This window comes from Neopsephotus bourkii, unplaced genomic scaffold (genome assembly GCF_033783945.1).
Source record: "Neopsephotus bourkii isolate Nb327-2 ecotype Australia unplaced genomic scaffold, CSIRO-AGI_Nbou_v1 NB_74, whole genome shotgun sequence".
In the NCBI taxonomy this organism is placed as follows: domain Eukaryota; kingdom Metazoa; phylum Chordata; class Aves; order Psittaciformes; family Psittacidae; genus Neopsephotus; species Neopsephotus bourkii.
In genome coordinates this window covers 219,080-234,229 of record NW_026900591.1, presented here as the reverse complement: position 1 = coordinate 234,229, position 15,150 = coordinate 219,080, and the positions used below count along the sequence as shown (strand labels likewise).

At 42.1% G+C, this 15,150-nt stretch overlaps 1 protein-coding gene across 1 annotated transcript; it reads left to right on the top strand.

Annotated features, from left to right (window-relative positions):
* The first annotated feature begins 351 nt into the window (after window positions 1-351).
* On the top strand, window positions 352-2,442 carry ID2 (inhibitor of DNA binding 2). Its single transcript, XM_061354674.1, has 3 exons — window positions 352-807; window positions 1,059-1,123; window positions 1,798-2,442. The coding sequence occupies exons 1-2, from the start codon at window positions 460-462 to the stop codon at window positions 1,113-1,115; spliced, it is 405 nt and encodes a 134-aa protein (XP_061210658.1). The 5' UTR covers window positions 352-459; the 3' UTR covers window positions 1,116-1,123; window positions 1,798-2,442.
* The last annotated feature ends 12,708 nt before the right edge of the window (window positions 2,443-15,150 follow it).

Sequence of the window (15,150 nt, the reverse complement as noted above, 5' to 3'; positions counted from 1 at the left end):
GTGCCCTTAGAACTCGGAGAGAGCACCAACACACGCGGGAACCCGGAGCTCCGCACCGGGCCGCGCGCCAGCGAACCGCTCACTATTTACTCCCTCAGCTGTGCGAGCCGGCCACGCCCCCTGCCGGGATTGGCTCCCCGGGCGGAAGGCCCGCGCAGCCCCCGCGCTGCCCGCCCCACCAGTGAGGGCGCCCCGGGGTGATGGACGTGCCGCCGGCCGCCAATGGCAGCGAGCGCGGGCTGGGCTCGGCGGCGGCGGCCATATAAGAGGAGGCCGCGCAGTCCCGCGCTTCAGAGCGAGCTCCGGCAGCGCGCAGGGGCAGGCGGCAGTGACAGCACCTCTCAGGCTGCTCGCAGGGCTGTCTGTCCGATCGACCCTCTCCGTCAGCTGCCTACCGGAGCCGTTTTCTCCGCCCGCCGGAACCGAACTGCTCTGCTCTCTCCCCGCCCGCCTTCCAGCATGAAAGCCTTCAGCCCGGTGCGGTCCGTCAGGAAAAACGGCCTCTCGGAGCACAACCTGGGCATCTCACGGAGCAAGACTCCCGTGGATGACCCCATGAGCCTGCTGTACAACATGAATGACTGCTACTCCAAGCTGAAGGAGCTGGTGCCCAGCATCCCGCAGAACAAGAAAGTGAGCAAGATGGAAATCCTGCAGCACGTTATCGACTACATCCTGGACCTGCAGATCGCCCTGGACTCGCACCCCAGCATCGTCAGCCTGCACCACCAGAGACCTGGGCAAAATCCTTCCTCCAGAACTCCTCTGACCACCCTAAACACAGATATCAGCATTCTCTCGCTCCAGGTAAGTGCTCTCCACCAAGCCCCCGGCTCCCGCTGGCCGAGGTTAGAGCTGGTGGCGCTTGCGGCACCAGGTGCGGGTCGCTGCGGGCCAGCGCAGTGACATGGCGGTCCCCTGTGCCCTGCCCTGGGTCCCCAGCCTGGCTTGCCGCGAGTGAAACCCCTTCGTGCTCCGGGACCCTGTTCTCCCTCTTCCCCGTGTGCGCGGGCATCTCGGCCCCCGTGACTTACCCCTCTGCCGGTTTCTTCTCGTAGGCGTCTGAGTTCCCCTCAGAGCTCATGTCGAGCGACAGCAAAGCACTTTGTGGCTGAATCAAACGGTGAGTGCAGCGCATCTCGTTTCTAAACTTCAGGCAAAAAGTGCCTCCCTGGGGAGCGGGGGGCGTGATGGTTACTTCCAAAAATCAGTTCTAAAAGTTGATTAGGAGATGCCGTTATAATTGGTAAAAAATAAGCCGAATAACTGAGCCTCGTATTCCGAAGTGTATTTCGTTGCCAAGGTTGAGGCAGCGCAGGTTCCTCGGGTACTGCTCACTGCTTAATGCAAATACTCTCGTTATCTTTTCTCGGGAGTCTTGGTTTCCTGGGCCAAAGTGACTGATTAAGTTGGGAATCTTGGCACATACCCTCAAAATTCTGTGATGTGGGATTGTCTGCGCTATCAGTTAAATGAGTGACTGCTTTTAATCAAATAATTGCTGTAAGAGGCAGACTGGCGCCTCCGAGCATTGCAGTTAGAGATCTAAATAAAGATTGGGCTGAGAATCCTCTTTCTACCCTTTTCCCCTCGAGTGTATGTTATTTTAATGTTCGGCTTGAGCTCTTGAGAGTGAGTGTGTGAGCGTGTATGTGTTGCATCTGGACGCCAGCGTTTGCCCAATCTCTGAGTGTTTGGTTAAATGTTCAAACTGTGGCTTCCTCTCTGGCGCCAGTCTGTCCGGATCTCTGCCCTGTTAGCATGCTCCTAAATATGCCTCTTTTCAATCTCTTGCAGGTGTTCCACTGATGAGAATTTTTTTTTTTTTTGCACAAGAAAATGTCTACAGGATTTTTTTTTTTTTTTGAGGTGCTGAATTTTTCAGCTGTATCTGGAGGGGAAAATCCACGTTCAACAAAAAGGACCTTTTAAAGTTAATGAAGAAGAAGAAAAAAATAATCAAGATTGATCTTTATCCCCACCCCATTCTTCAACTTGGACTGAACCTAGTTATTTATGAAGAGACTCTTAAATACCCTTTCCCTAGTTGGAAGGCTTCCTTTATATACTATTCCCAACGTGGGGAGCGAAACAAAAATCTCACGAGTTGCCCATTTTAAAGCAGACTTTGCCTTTTTTTCCAAAGGTGGAGCGTGAGTACCAGAAGGATCCAGTGTTCAGTTTTTTAGGGAAGTCCGTGGTCAGAAATTGCCTTTTTGACACAAACCTAGGACTGAATGCTGTGTATATATTTATATATAAATATATATATATGAGTGAAACCTTGTGAACTCTTTAATTAGAGTTTTCTTGTATAGTGGCAGAAATACACATTTCTGCAAAAAGTGTAATGATGTACTTAATCATGCTAAACTTTTTATAAAAGTTTAGTTGTAAACTTAACCCTTTTTATACAAAATAAATCCAAGTGTGTTTATTGAACTGATTGCTTGCTTTATTCTTTGGGGACCAACTGCTTGCTTGCTTTGATTTGTGTTGTGGTTTTGATCTTTTTTCTTTAAATACTTATACATTCTGTTATGACTTTACTGAGTAAAAAATCAAATATGTAGAGAATATAAAGAATAAAATTACCTGAAGTGAATAATAATTCTTGTAACTTGGAAAGTCATTTGAGTGTACATTCCAAACTTCTAAGTGAGCTGCCTGTAAACTGTGAAAGAAACTAGAAAAGGAATTTATTACACAGGGGATGTTACTGACAAAGTGTTCGGAAACCTACAAAAGCAGTTAATCCTGAGCCATTTCCCTGGGAGTACTGCCTCTCTCCCACCCCTATGGATGATTCAGCTCTGAGTAGTAATGGCCCAGATCTGTTAATTTGTGTTTAGAATAATCACTGGGAATTAAGGGTTGTGGGTGGTTGTTAGTCCCCTAACTATTGCATTTCTCTAAAAAGGCTTTGAATGTGAGAGTTGGTGATGCGTTAACATGCGAGCTAGAGTGATGAAGTGACTTGTATTTCCACACTGGAATGTTCATGCTTCCATGCAACATTTCAATGAAATAGGGTTTCTAATCAGTTGCAGCAGCTTCTCTGTATGACTAAGATACTGAGAATTGAGCTAAATCGCTGTTGTGTTACTGATTAAACTTTGGCTGCTCCTAAAGGGGCAGGCTCTCCATAAGAATTAAATTAAGTTTGAAATGGGAGTCTGAATTCCTGAAAGCTAGTATTATTTCTCTTTTGCCCTCTGAAGCTACACATTATCCCTTACTCATTAAAGAGATGCTTTACTGTATGTGCTCTCTTGACTCCACTGTAACTGTCAGTGCTCAGTTGTCATAAGATAGTGGATGCGGGAACTGCTTTATCAGATGACATTCTAATTTAAGCTTACTCATAAACTTGCCTGAAATGGGAAGTTAAGGTTTGAGTCCTACATATGTTCTGAAGAGAATCACTAGCGATAGGAATGAAGGAAACTGCACTGATGCGTCAGGGGCAAGGACAGCTCTCTGGCAGGCCACCATGCTTTGGGCCTGAGGGAGCATGTTGTGGGTTTCTGGGGACACCGAGCAAAAGGCAGGAGCCTCACCTGGGGCCAGTAACACTTTCACCAGCAGGCAGCAGTGGCTGCCTTTCCTTGCCCTTGACACCAAATCCATTCACGTAGGCTGGGAGAAAGCCAGCTCTGATCTCTTAATGCAGGAGCTGCCCTGCCCAAGCAGACGCGCGCCCTCAGAGGATCAATGCAATCAGGAGACAAGAAGGGTTAGCACAAGCTGGGACACGGAGCGCGGGGGGTGACGGGACGCAGAGGACAGAGCTGATCTCCTGCTTTTCCCCATGCCCTCCTAACCCAGCCGAGACGGAGATCTCCCCTTGCAGCACACGCTGGCTGTGCCTCCGGTGGCCAAACCTCGCTACTGTCCCAACACCCGGAGTGCAGGTTTGTCCTAACTTTGTGCAATGCACGTTTAACCCTGGCAGCGCAGTAGTAAAATATTCCATTGCCGCAAATCAGCATGCCTCAGTCACCAACATTCTCCCTTCTGTGTATACTTGCCGTAACTAACTCTGAACAGCAGCAGATTTTGGGCTTTAATCACAGTATCAAGATCTTCAGCCTTCTGAACCAGTAACGGTCTAACGTATTCCCCACCCAGTTTCTTCCCCAAAACTAATTTTTCACCTTGTTCATTTTATGGTGAGATCACAGCAAGCATCACTTTAAACCCACAGTTTAGTTTACAAAATTAAAGAGCAGATCATTGCAATTGTTTTAAGATCAACCCCTTCAGAAACTAAGGCGTTCAAGCTTTGATATTTTTAAGCTACAGGATGATTAACACACTCGTAAAATGAAACCAATTTCCTTATCATGTGTAGCCAAAAGAGAAATTCACAATTTACAAGGCGTGGGGAGCGGAGCAGGAAAACAAACAAACACGTTTCAAAAAATGTAAATTAAGAAAGGAAAAAAGATTTTTTCCTCTTTCAGAACTAATTCATTGACTCGACAATGCATTCCTACAGTCAGAACTAGGGGCTTGAGCTGGGTGCTTGGCACAGGTTCACTCTGGTTTACTTGAGATTTTGTCGTTCAAGGATAAACAGCAAGGTCAAAGCTGAGTGCTCAAAGCCTTGACATTCATTCTGGAAGTTTCCTTGAAGACGCAGGATCTCTATTCTATAGCATTGTCTCTCCAGAATGCATTGGAAAACTGAGATTTTCACCACTTCCCTGGCTTGTTTACCCTGTCTCTGGACACATTTCTCCCAACAGTCCTGTTAACTGACAGTCTGAACACAACAGATCAGAGGACCCATCCTCAACTATGTGACAGCAAAATAGTTTTGGCAATGATCATATTTAAACATGGAATAATCTTTTGGGGCAGGACGTGTTAAAGTTGCAAATGCACCTATAGACACTTCCCCACCAGGAAAAAGGATCCAAAAAGAGGGTGAAGATCTCCTCAAGGAAGAGGTGGATGCCCCAGCACTGGACACTTTGAAGTTTCAGTTGGGACATGTAGTCTAGGTCATGCTTTGCCACAAAATGTTGGACCCAGACGACCCTTGGTCCCTTCCAGCCTGGTATTCTATGATTCTAGAATATTGTCTAGACCTTCTGGGGGCTTCCAAACTGGGCACTGCTTGTGTATTGCTGTTAACAACACAGGGACCAGCTCCTAGTCTCAACCCAGCCATGGAGGTGCACTGTAGTGTCTCATTTGGATTTTCAGGGAACACCTTTGTGTTATCAAGTATGTAATGCACTGGTGATGGGTATTCCAGCAGCCCAGGGAACCTCACCGTGTGTGCGAGCCCGTCTCACGTACCTGGGTGGCAGGAGTCCCTCCACTCCATCACCGGGTAAGGGGAACGCAGCAAGCGGGTGGCTGCGGTTTGTACCCTCCCCTGGGAAATCCGCACCGTGTCCGTCGCACCGAAGCCGCCCATGAGCCCCTTGCGAGGTCCGCGCCGGTACCTGCACAAAGCGCGGCAGAACTGCGGCTCCGTGTCCGGGCCGGCAGCGCGCGGGCGCGTGGAGGGGCACTGCCCCCTGCCGACCCCGCGCAGAACAGGCAGAGTCGCGCCTTGAAAACGGTGACGGGCTCCGCTCTCTCTTCGTGTTCTGCGAGTCACCGTCGCCGCACGGGTCTTCCCCCCATGACCTGGAAATCACCTCTTACAGCTGCGCCGGGGAAACGCTGTTTTAGCTAATCCAGCTCTGCTAGCTGGGAATGGCACTCCTAAGAAGCATCGTAGCATCACAGAGCAGTTTGTGTTAGAAGGGACATTAAAGAGCATCTAGCTCCAAACCCCTGCCATGGGCAGGAACACCTTCCACTAGACCAGCTTGCTCAAAGCCCCATCCAACCTGGCCTTGAGCACATCGAGGGTAAAGTGGTTTGTAAAAATCTGAAGAAAAAGTTGCATTAAAATAATAAATACTTTGCTCACACAGTTCAGGGAAAAGCACTAGTTCGTATTTGACTCTGAAAAGTAAAACATGCTCTCTAAACAATCTGGTATGTGTTAAGGATTCTGCTATACAACAGTCTGGATCAATTCATGCCATGAGGAAAAGATAGAAAATAATTTACTAATGAGAATTATAATCTTTGTAACCACCTCCTCCTGTTTACTACTTTCCTTGCTTACTTGCAGAACAAGAAACAATTTACACAGCATTTACTGGAAGCTGTAAAGAAGAGGGATAACAGAATACAACTGTTGTGTGACAAAAGGTTGACTAAATTACATAAACAGTGAATTTTGTTCAGAGAAAGGTATTCACGAATGTCCTCTTTAAAACTACTGTTGTGCAAAAGGATCATTTTCTGATTCTACAGATAAATGAAAATGTTGCATCTTGAAATCCAATTTGGTTTATCCCCCATTACGATTCTCCTCTCTAGAACAGCCACCTAAGATGTCGTAATTCTAAAGTGTAAGAGCCAACTGTAAACACTATTTCAATAAAATAAAGGTTATATTGCCTGCTGTAGTCATGAATGTGTGAGCCACTTGCTAAAGGAAATCGAAGAAGAAATCAAGAGAGGAAACAAACAAAAGGAATTGCTTTTGGAGTCAATCACCGTAACCAAAAGAAACTCATATTTCCACTGGTTGCTTGCCTTGTAAAAGAAAACATTAAAAATGAGGGTACATGGGGCAAATAAATAGGGTCAAACTGAAAAAAACAATTAGCACAGATAGTGCTGCAGCAGACTTACTGCTGCCTAGAAAATGGCCCTTTACTTACTGCCTAACCTCTCGAAGAATGTGATGAGTTAATAGATAATACAGTCTTATCCGAAGTTACAGGACCTATCCGGTTTTGAAACAATTAAACTACCTAAATTACTTGCCAAAAAGAGTACGTTGTTATAGTTTCCAGTAAATATCCCCACAAATTACACCATGTCTGTGGCGAACAGTTTTATGAATAGATCAGGTATTTCTACTTAAAGCTAGGAGCTTGAGCCAGCTCTTGTTTTACTGCTGATGGCAGAACTTCAAAGCTCACACAGAGCTCTTTTTTTTTTTCTTCTTTTTAACAGAACCGGACTATAATTTCTCTTTCATTTTGAAGAGAACAAACACAATTCTGATCCTCACCACCTTGTATTTGAGCAGACACAGGACCAGTGGTACTGCCACACTGAAGCCCACCTCGTGCCGTCCTCTTGCTGACAGCTGCAGTAGCTGATGCCTGGGGAAGAGTATAAAACCAGCGTTAGGTGATAGTTCCTCCATGTGCTCTCAGTATCCTGTGTTCTCCAAGGTATTTTTAGCATGTAGATTCACTTTGTTGTATACTGAATAACCGTACCTGAGTTATACCTGTCATCTCACATTTTTATCTTCCTGAGAAGGATGGTAGTACTTTGAAGGAGGAGAGAAAGGGCAGGAAGAAAAGGGGAAGACAGAAACAATGCAAGAAAGACTAAGTATCTCCTGCATATTAGACTGGGCAAAATCAACACAGTGTATGTTACCTTAAAAAAAACAGTGAGGTTGAACTCTCAGTTGTGTTTTCAGCCTTGGGGAAGTTCCTTTCACCTGGAGCAGAGAGCCCAAACTGACCATCCCCAGTCGAGCAGAAAGTTTCTTATGCCCCACAGAACTGAGCTGGTTTAGCTATGTCTGATCCTGGCACCCCAGGGAAATGCAGTGTACTGAGCAACCTCTGAAAGAGTCCTTCAACCTTATTTTCTGTAAGACTCATGCTCATCCAACAAGCTCTACAGTCTACTGGAAACCAATGTAGAGAGCAGACAATACAGGAGAGCTTGTATGTGCTCTCACAGGTGCTGGCGCTGAGGTTTCTGCCATGTTCAGACCAGCTGTATTAATACAATACAGCTGTAATGTATTAATGAGCTCTAGAAAAGACACAAACTCATACAGCACCAGAAAGGCACAGGGACTTACCTGGGAATGGGAGAAAATGTTACTCATGGACATCATTATATGCAGGAGGTTAATTACAATAGGTGTGGAAGACAACAGAAGATACCGATCATCCAATTCTTAAGGATAGGAGGGATCTGTTCCCAGAACAAGAGTATGCAAAAAAAAAAGACCAAAAATATGAGCATGTAAATATTTATTTGTAAGTCCAGATTCAGTGCCAACATTAGTTAATACACAGGAATAAAGTGACAAAAAGGCTATTTCAGAAAAGTATTGTTAAACTACATATCACAACTTCTTGGAAAAGTAGTTCACTCGTGCTTCTGTATTTCTGCTCTTAAGTACGTGCAGAAATGCCGCTGCTAGGGGTTTGCTTTCATAGGTAAAAAGATGGTGTAAAACACATTAACTAAACCTTCCATTAGTACTTTTCAAAGGATGTATCAGTTCGAAGGCTGACTAAATTACATGCCAAATCTATAAATTCAGTCTAGCTCTTGTTAAAAAACTCCTTTTACTGCCCATAGATGTTTCCACTCAACAGATACAAAGTAAGTTGTTACACCTGCAGACACACGCTGTTTACTAATCCTTACTGATTCACTTTTTGCTCAGATTATCCCACCGTTGCTCTTACCACTATTGCAGAAAAAAGCTGGAAGTGTTGGTTGGCCCTCATCCTGTACGTATTAAAACTTCACAGTACCTATAAAATTAAATTTCTAAATTCCACTGTAAATCTGCTTCTCCAGTCAAAAACAAATTTAAGAGTTCCTTGGAGATTCAACTTTTTGAGAGAATTGAGTGAGTTCGATTCATGCACTGACTTCACTAACTTTTTATCCTCCCAGTCCAAGTCTAATTTAGAAAAAAAAGCAATGCTTAGAGGAAAAAAAGCTTAATTGTTCACAAGTTTGGACCTTTGTAATAAATGCATACGTAAAAACTGTGTATGTTATGCACACAGCACATCCAACATGCAATTAGCAGTTTATTGACAGCATGATGAAAATTCTCATAACCTGAAAATCTGAAACAGATTGTGACTAATATGCAGTGGTGCGTCGGGTGTTTTTGGCAGCTTTGAGTATTTACTATTATTACTATTTTAGGGGGCTCTGAGGTCAGCCATATTGCCTGAAAAGATAAAGGTGATAAACAGGACTTGCCGGGGAAAGGAAGCACTTATAGAGAGATATCCAAAGGCATAAACATATACCTGGGCTATGAGAGACATGGAGGAAAGCAGATTGGTGAGTTATGAAACCTAAAAATGACTAAAATTTTTCAAATGAAAAAAGAAACTTGGAAGCCAGGCGTCACAGTGAGAAAATGAAGCAGGTACTTGAGGATTCATTGGGGGTTCCGCTGGAAAATGTGAAGTGGCAACAACTTGTCATAAAATAATGGAAATGTGACAAAAAGTGGAACAACAAGACAAGAAGGATACATGGGACAGAAAAAAAGCATACAAACTTCCCATCCTGAAAGAAAATTACCATAATTCTCCCAGGGAAAGGGAAGAAAAACAGGTTCTATGCAAATAATCACAGGTAATGCAAAAGTGGAAAATACAATGAATGATGCAAAGAAGAACTGCCCAGGTAAGAAAGAGGCAGAAGAAAGTAATTTTTACAATGTAGAAAGTGAACACAGTCACAAATTCTACATGAAAAAAAAATAAAAATAAAAATCAGAGGTATTGGAACAAAGGTATGGAAAACTTACTTGCCCTGTGAACTAAGGAAGAGGATGGACAGATTCATCCCCAGCCTCACTAAAGAGTTTTAACAAAGACCTAAAAAACCCTACTGCAATTCCACAGTATTTAGAAATATAAACGGTTAGTTCCAGCTGACCTTGAACCTCAATCAGAATATATTTCCTATTTCCATTCTATAAATTCTTCACACTGCATGACCTGTGACAAACTGTCCTTGATTCTTATGTCTGCAGTAACTGACCCAATCTAACTTTTTTTAAAAGGAAATATAAGGTAAGTACGTGTAAAAGCATTTCTTAAAAACTTCCTTTTGCAGGTTTATTTGCTAGGAAAATTATGAATGAATCAGCTCCAGTAACTAAATTCCTGCCAAGCATACTGTAACAACAAAATATTATCATATGTAATTCAGTTAAAATCAGGGAGAGGAAAAAATAGGTCAAATGGCCAAATTTGACAACTTGCATTTTAGATTGTATATTCAGGTTCACTGAATGGTGTTATTTCTGATTAAATCCTATGTATTTATATCACAGATGACCTCACATGCTATTTCAGGGGTTTGCCAATAAATGTGTAAATAAACAAGTACTCAGGAGATTTTTTTAAATAGTTTACAAAAGGAATAAAAAGTGTTGATATTTTTTCCTTCAGATCCAATGCAGCAAAAGATAAAAAGAACCATTATTATATAAAAATAATAGACATGATGAGCCGAGTTTAGTAAATGACAGAGAGGAAAGGAGGACTGACACTAAAATCAAGAGCTTTGTAATCTAAATTTCTCTGTCAGATTTGCCAATGAAAGCTGTTCAGTAAGAAACAATAATAGCAGGTTCTTTTGGTATACAATTTTCAGGTTCAGAAAGGAAACCCAATTATTTGGGGGGGCATTAATCCATGCACCAATCCAAAGGTTAGAGAGGGAGTGGATGTGAAGATGCAGCATTTTTCCAAACTGGAAAAGGATACACCTGTGGTACAACTGGGAAGCTTGACTGCAGTATGTGAAGATGAACCTAAGCAAGTTTTTCATCTTCTTAGTTTGGGTGCCAACACCAGAGAAGACTGGCCAGTACAGATATCAAGTAGCAGCAGGAAAAATACAAGTCTGTACTGATATCTAAATCTTCACAGCCTGACTGCTATTGATGCCTCCAAGAGCTGGTTCAGTCGTACTCACCTGTGTGAGCTGACCTAATACCAGCAGACTACAGTACAGGCATACCCAAAAGGAAATGCCAGAGGGCTTCATCAGAGATATACTTGGAACTATTACTTCCCCTAATCAATTACTGGATATCTATCCTTGTCTTTGATAGACTGTCACATTGAAACGTAGCACCTAAAGGTGAATGTAAGGTAACTGTGTGGCAATTTGATGCTAGTCATAATAGAATAAAGGTCTCAAAAAAGAGCACTTGCAGAGAGGCTTTCTGATAGAGACACTTCTTTAAATAGCCTGCTCAGTGAAATGCTCAGGTTTATAGACATTCTTCAGTTTCCTGAAGAAACAAAGTGCAACACGTTAGAAATCCAACCAATTTCAAGTTTAAAAGGTACTAGTTCACTCTCTCTTAGTCTCTGAACTATTGCTGAAATGCATTTTTAAGCTGCTACACATTTCTTAAGCACTTAATTACAAGTCAGGAAAGAAATCCATTTTATTTGATGCCTGTAAAGTTGGTGAATGATTTAAGGTGTCCATGAAAACACTGAAATGCTATAAATGCTTCCTACCTTTCCATTTGAAGCTACAGTGTTTAAACAGCTCACACAAGTAATTTATCAGCTGTTGAAGGTGATGAAACAGGGCTTCACTGATGTGGAGGAAAACAGCAATCTCGTGGTTAAACTGGGAGTTATGAGACGTAGCTCTCAGCCCCAATTACCCACAGACATCATGTAACCTCTGCAAGTCATTTCACTCTTTCATGTTTCTGTGCATCTGTAAAAATGGGAAATTTAGTTCTCTCAGGAATTCTTAGGAACCAGCATGTCCAAAATGCTTGGCTACTTTTGTAATGCTAAACAATGGCAGCTACGTACTTGGGCATTAAAACTGGTAATTTTTCATGTGAAATTGTACCCACCACAGGCTCAAACACGTGCCAGTCATGACTTTGGAGTTAAACAGCCTAGAAGCCCTCTCAGAATAGCCACTGCTTTTAATATTATTTAGTATTTGGTTTTAAAGACAAACTATCAGTATCACTAGGAGAGATTCCATCACAATAGGCCAAAGAAAGGTCCTTATCCCATTAGAAGTGTTAATGTAGACTCCATCACTTGCTTTGCTTATGTGACTGAGTAGAAAGTGCCAGGAACAAAGCATAAGCACTGGGCGTCTCTATGTAAGGAAAAATCCATTTCTTTGGGATGGGTAGATCAGGTAACAAGGTTTTCTGTAGACTGCATTTTGCTTAAACAAGCATGTTAAATATACATTCTTGGTCCTTTCTTACCATGCTATAATAGAATCATAGAATAGTTAAGGTTGGAAAGGACCTTAAGATCATCTAGTTCCAAACCCCTGCCATGGGCAGAGACACCTGCCCATTTATATTATATAATAGTATAGGATGATTTAAATTTAGCAGACCCATGACAAAATGAGCAATGTAACTTACTTAAACAGTGAGGAGACAATCAAGAGCCTGAATGATACCGTGACAAAGGAGAGACAGGGCACTGAAGTACAAAATTCCTTAAGAAGTGAAAAAGTAAACAGCAAGCCACTTTGCTTGGATTTTTCCAAGATGCATTCATTTAATGTGTTAATAGAATTGTAACATGGAAGCAAAAACCCAACATGAAGGCAGGCTAGGTGGAAGGTCACTGTGCAAAATACAGGAATCACACTTGCGACTGGAAGCTTGGCCACCAAAGGTATAAACAACAAACTATTAATTTGATATGTGAAATATTCTGGCTTGTTCCTCTGAGCTGGCAGCCACTGTATCCCATACAACTGGAAAAGTCTGGGGTTTCCCCTGTCCTTCTTGCCACTGCCTCTTTGCCTCCAACGAACATTGTGTCCCCTGGCACTTTCTATTGCATACTATAAAGTATGACCTTTTGCATTTGAACTTCTATTTCTGCTCTTCTGAGGGAAGATTTTGCAACTTCTGCTCTTTCACGGGTATTTACACCCAGGCCTAGTCCATCAGTGAACTGCCCAGGAAAACACACGGGTTGGCACATGCTGGTTTTCCTTTGGGCATCCCAATGGTGGTAAACGCAGTGACAGCTGCTGCTTGAAACACATTTCTGTGGGTTTTGCTATGTAAAATTAAACAGTGCAAACCAGAGCGGTAGGAGGTTATCTTAGGATTCTTCTCTTTCACGTACTTACTCTCAAGCCCTCTCAGCGAATGAAGTTCCACAACTTCCCCACATAACACTGATGCTACTTTATTAGAAACCTTTTCTTTTCAGAATATTGGTTGGAGTTTTTTCCACCACAAATCAGGAACGGATTAGTTTGTGCTCCACTGATGGAGCTTCCTCTAATCTTTCTGTAACAATATTTTACATATAAGGAAATTATGTGCATTCAGCCTTCCTTCTTTTAAACTCAACAAATCCAGCTCTCTCACTATTACATATCTCTAAGTTACGTTTCTAAATGTTTTTGCTGTTCTCCAGTTGCTTATTAAAGATGCTCAGGTTTGGATACATCATACCTTCAGCAGCAGAGAATACCTCTCCTGGATTGTATGATATTCCGATTAATATACCACTCAGAGATTTTATTCCTTCTACCTTCAACTGTTATCACTTACCTTGTTAGCTTAGCACTGCTTCACTTGCCACGCTAAAACCTCATGGTCTTCTGCAGTGGTTGCACTCCATTTTATATTTGTGTATTTGATTTCACTTCCGTAAGCGCAATACTTTATACTTGTCTTTACTGAATGACATCATGTTAATTTACAGTTCTCTATACACCAAGTAATTCTGTCCCTTGAGATAAGGCAGGTTCAGACAAAAGTATACTTTCAAATTCCACCAATAAGGTTGCTAATAAAAATACTAAATAAAAATGGACAAAAGGCTCCCATGTGATCCTACATTGGCATGAGATAATTAATAGTCACTTCAAGTCTACTTTTTCAAGTAGCCTGCTTTCACTTCATTGCATGATTTGGTTAAGCTTCAGTGATAAAAGTCTTACTGGAGTCAAACATAGCCCACCAGCTGTACACATCTTCTGCAGGCCAGTTTCTCAGCCAAAGGAAATTAGAGCAACCTGATAACGATCATTTCTGAAAAGTCCATATTGACTTTCATACTTGAAGTTTAAACACCTGATGAATAATAAAAGCTTCATGAATAAAATTCTTGCAGATATCAAGGTAAAGATGAGTTGTAATTCCCCAGACCCTCCCTCTTCCTTTAAATATGGTTGGTTCCTGGTAGTCCTCTACATCTACATCATATGGGTGTCTCTCCTTTTCTCCAAGAAAAATGATCATAGTTTAGAGATTTCTTTGACTGGATCCTTAGCTTCAACAGGAAGCAGAACTAGACCATACTGACTTGCACCAGTCATCGAAAGAAAAACAAATACACTTGAATTACTATCTGGACAAAAACCTGTTGGAATGCTGGACAGGCCTAAGTGTTCAGAACCTCCTGTTTCTCATTTCAAAAGTTGGTTGGGGTTTTTCTTAAATAATTATTAATTTCTTAGGATTACACAATTCCCTTGCATAATTTAGTTTTGTAAGATAATTGGAGAGAAGAAAAATACATTCAGAGATGACTCCTTGGCACTGTTCTAAACCAAGCCAAACAGTCATGTGGAGTTAAAGATCTTGAATTATTTTTCTGTTTCTGGAATTATTCTTGTGTTTCTGCCTGGTTTTCTTCAGAGTATTAAACAGAAAAGCTTACAATGGCTAAATGTGAATGCACCTTGATAATGTTTCTTTTTAAGAGTATTTTCAAATCCAAGTAATCCTAAGATATCTGAATATATAAATTTCAGTGCTACATAGGATTAATTTGGAAGAATTTAATGACTACCTTTGGTATTTTTTTTCCTGAAATCTCTTTCCTTTAGCAATGATTTACTTTCTTAGAAGAGTTGTTCATTTACATATATATATATTGTAATTGCATGTATCCCCGGGCAGTTAAGAATTTTCAGCCTTTGCTCTATTGATGGCATGTGTTTGCACCACATCCTCAGTCCATACTTGGGAGATAGGTGCTGTGTAATCTCAGTCCTGGTTCCACTACAGAGAGTTCTCAGAAAGAATTAACCTTCAGGGTAACCTATAAATAGTTTTTATCTCCATTATTAAATATGTGTTTAAACATTACACTTAGTGACCTGGAAAGGGTGCCTGAGTCCTTATACCAAGACTGATGCCACTATGACTAAGCAGGTTCCACCATAGATGCGCCATATATCATCATGCTGTTGAGCAGCCTTTTCAGCTTGCTTTGCTCAGCTATTAACATGATACTGACTTGATCCTGTGAAGACAAAACATCACCTCTTAACATCCTGGTCATGGAAGAA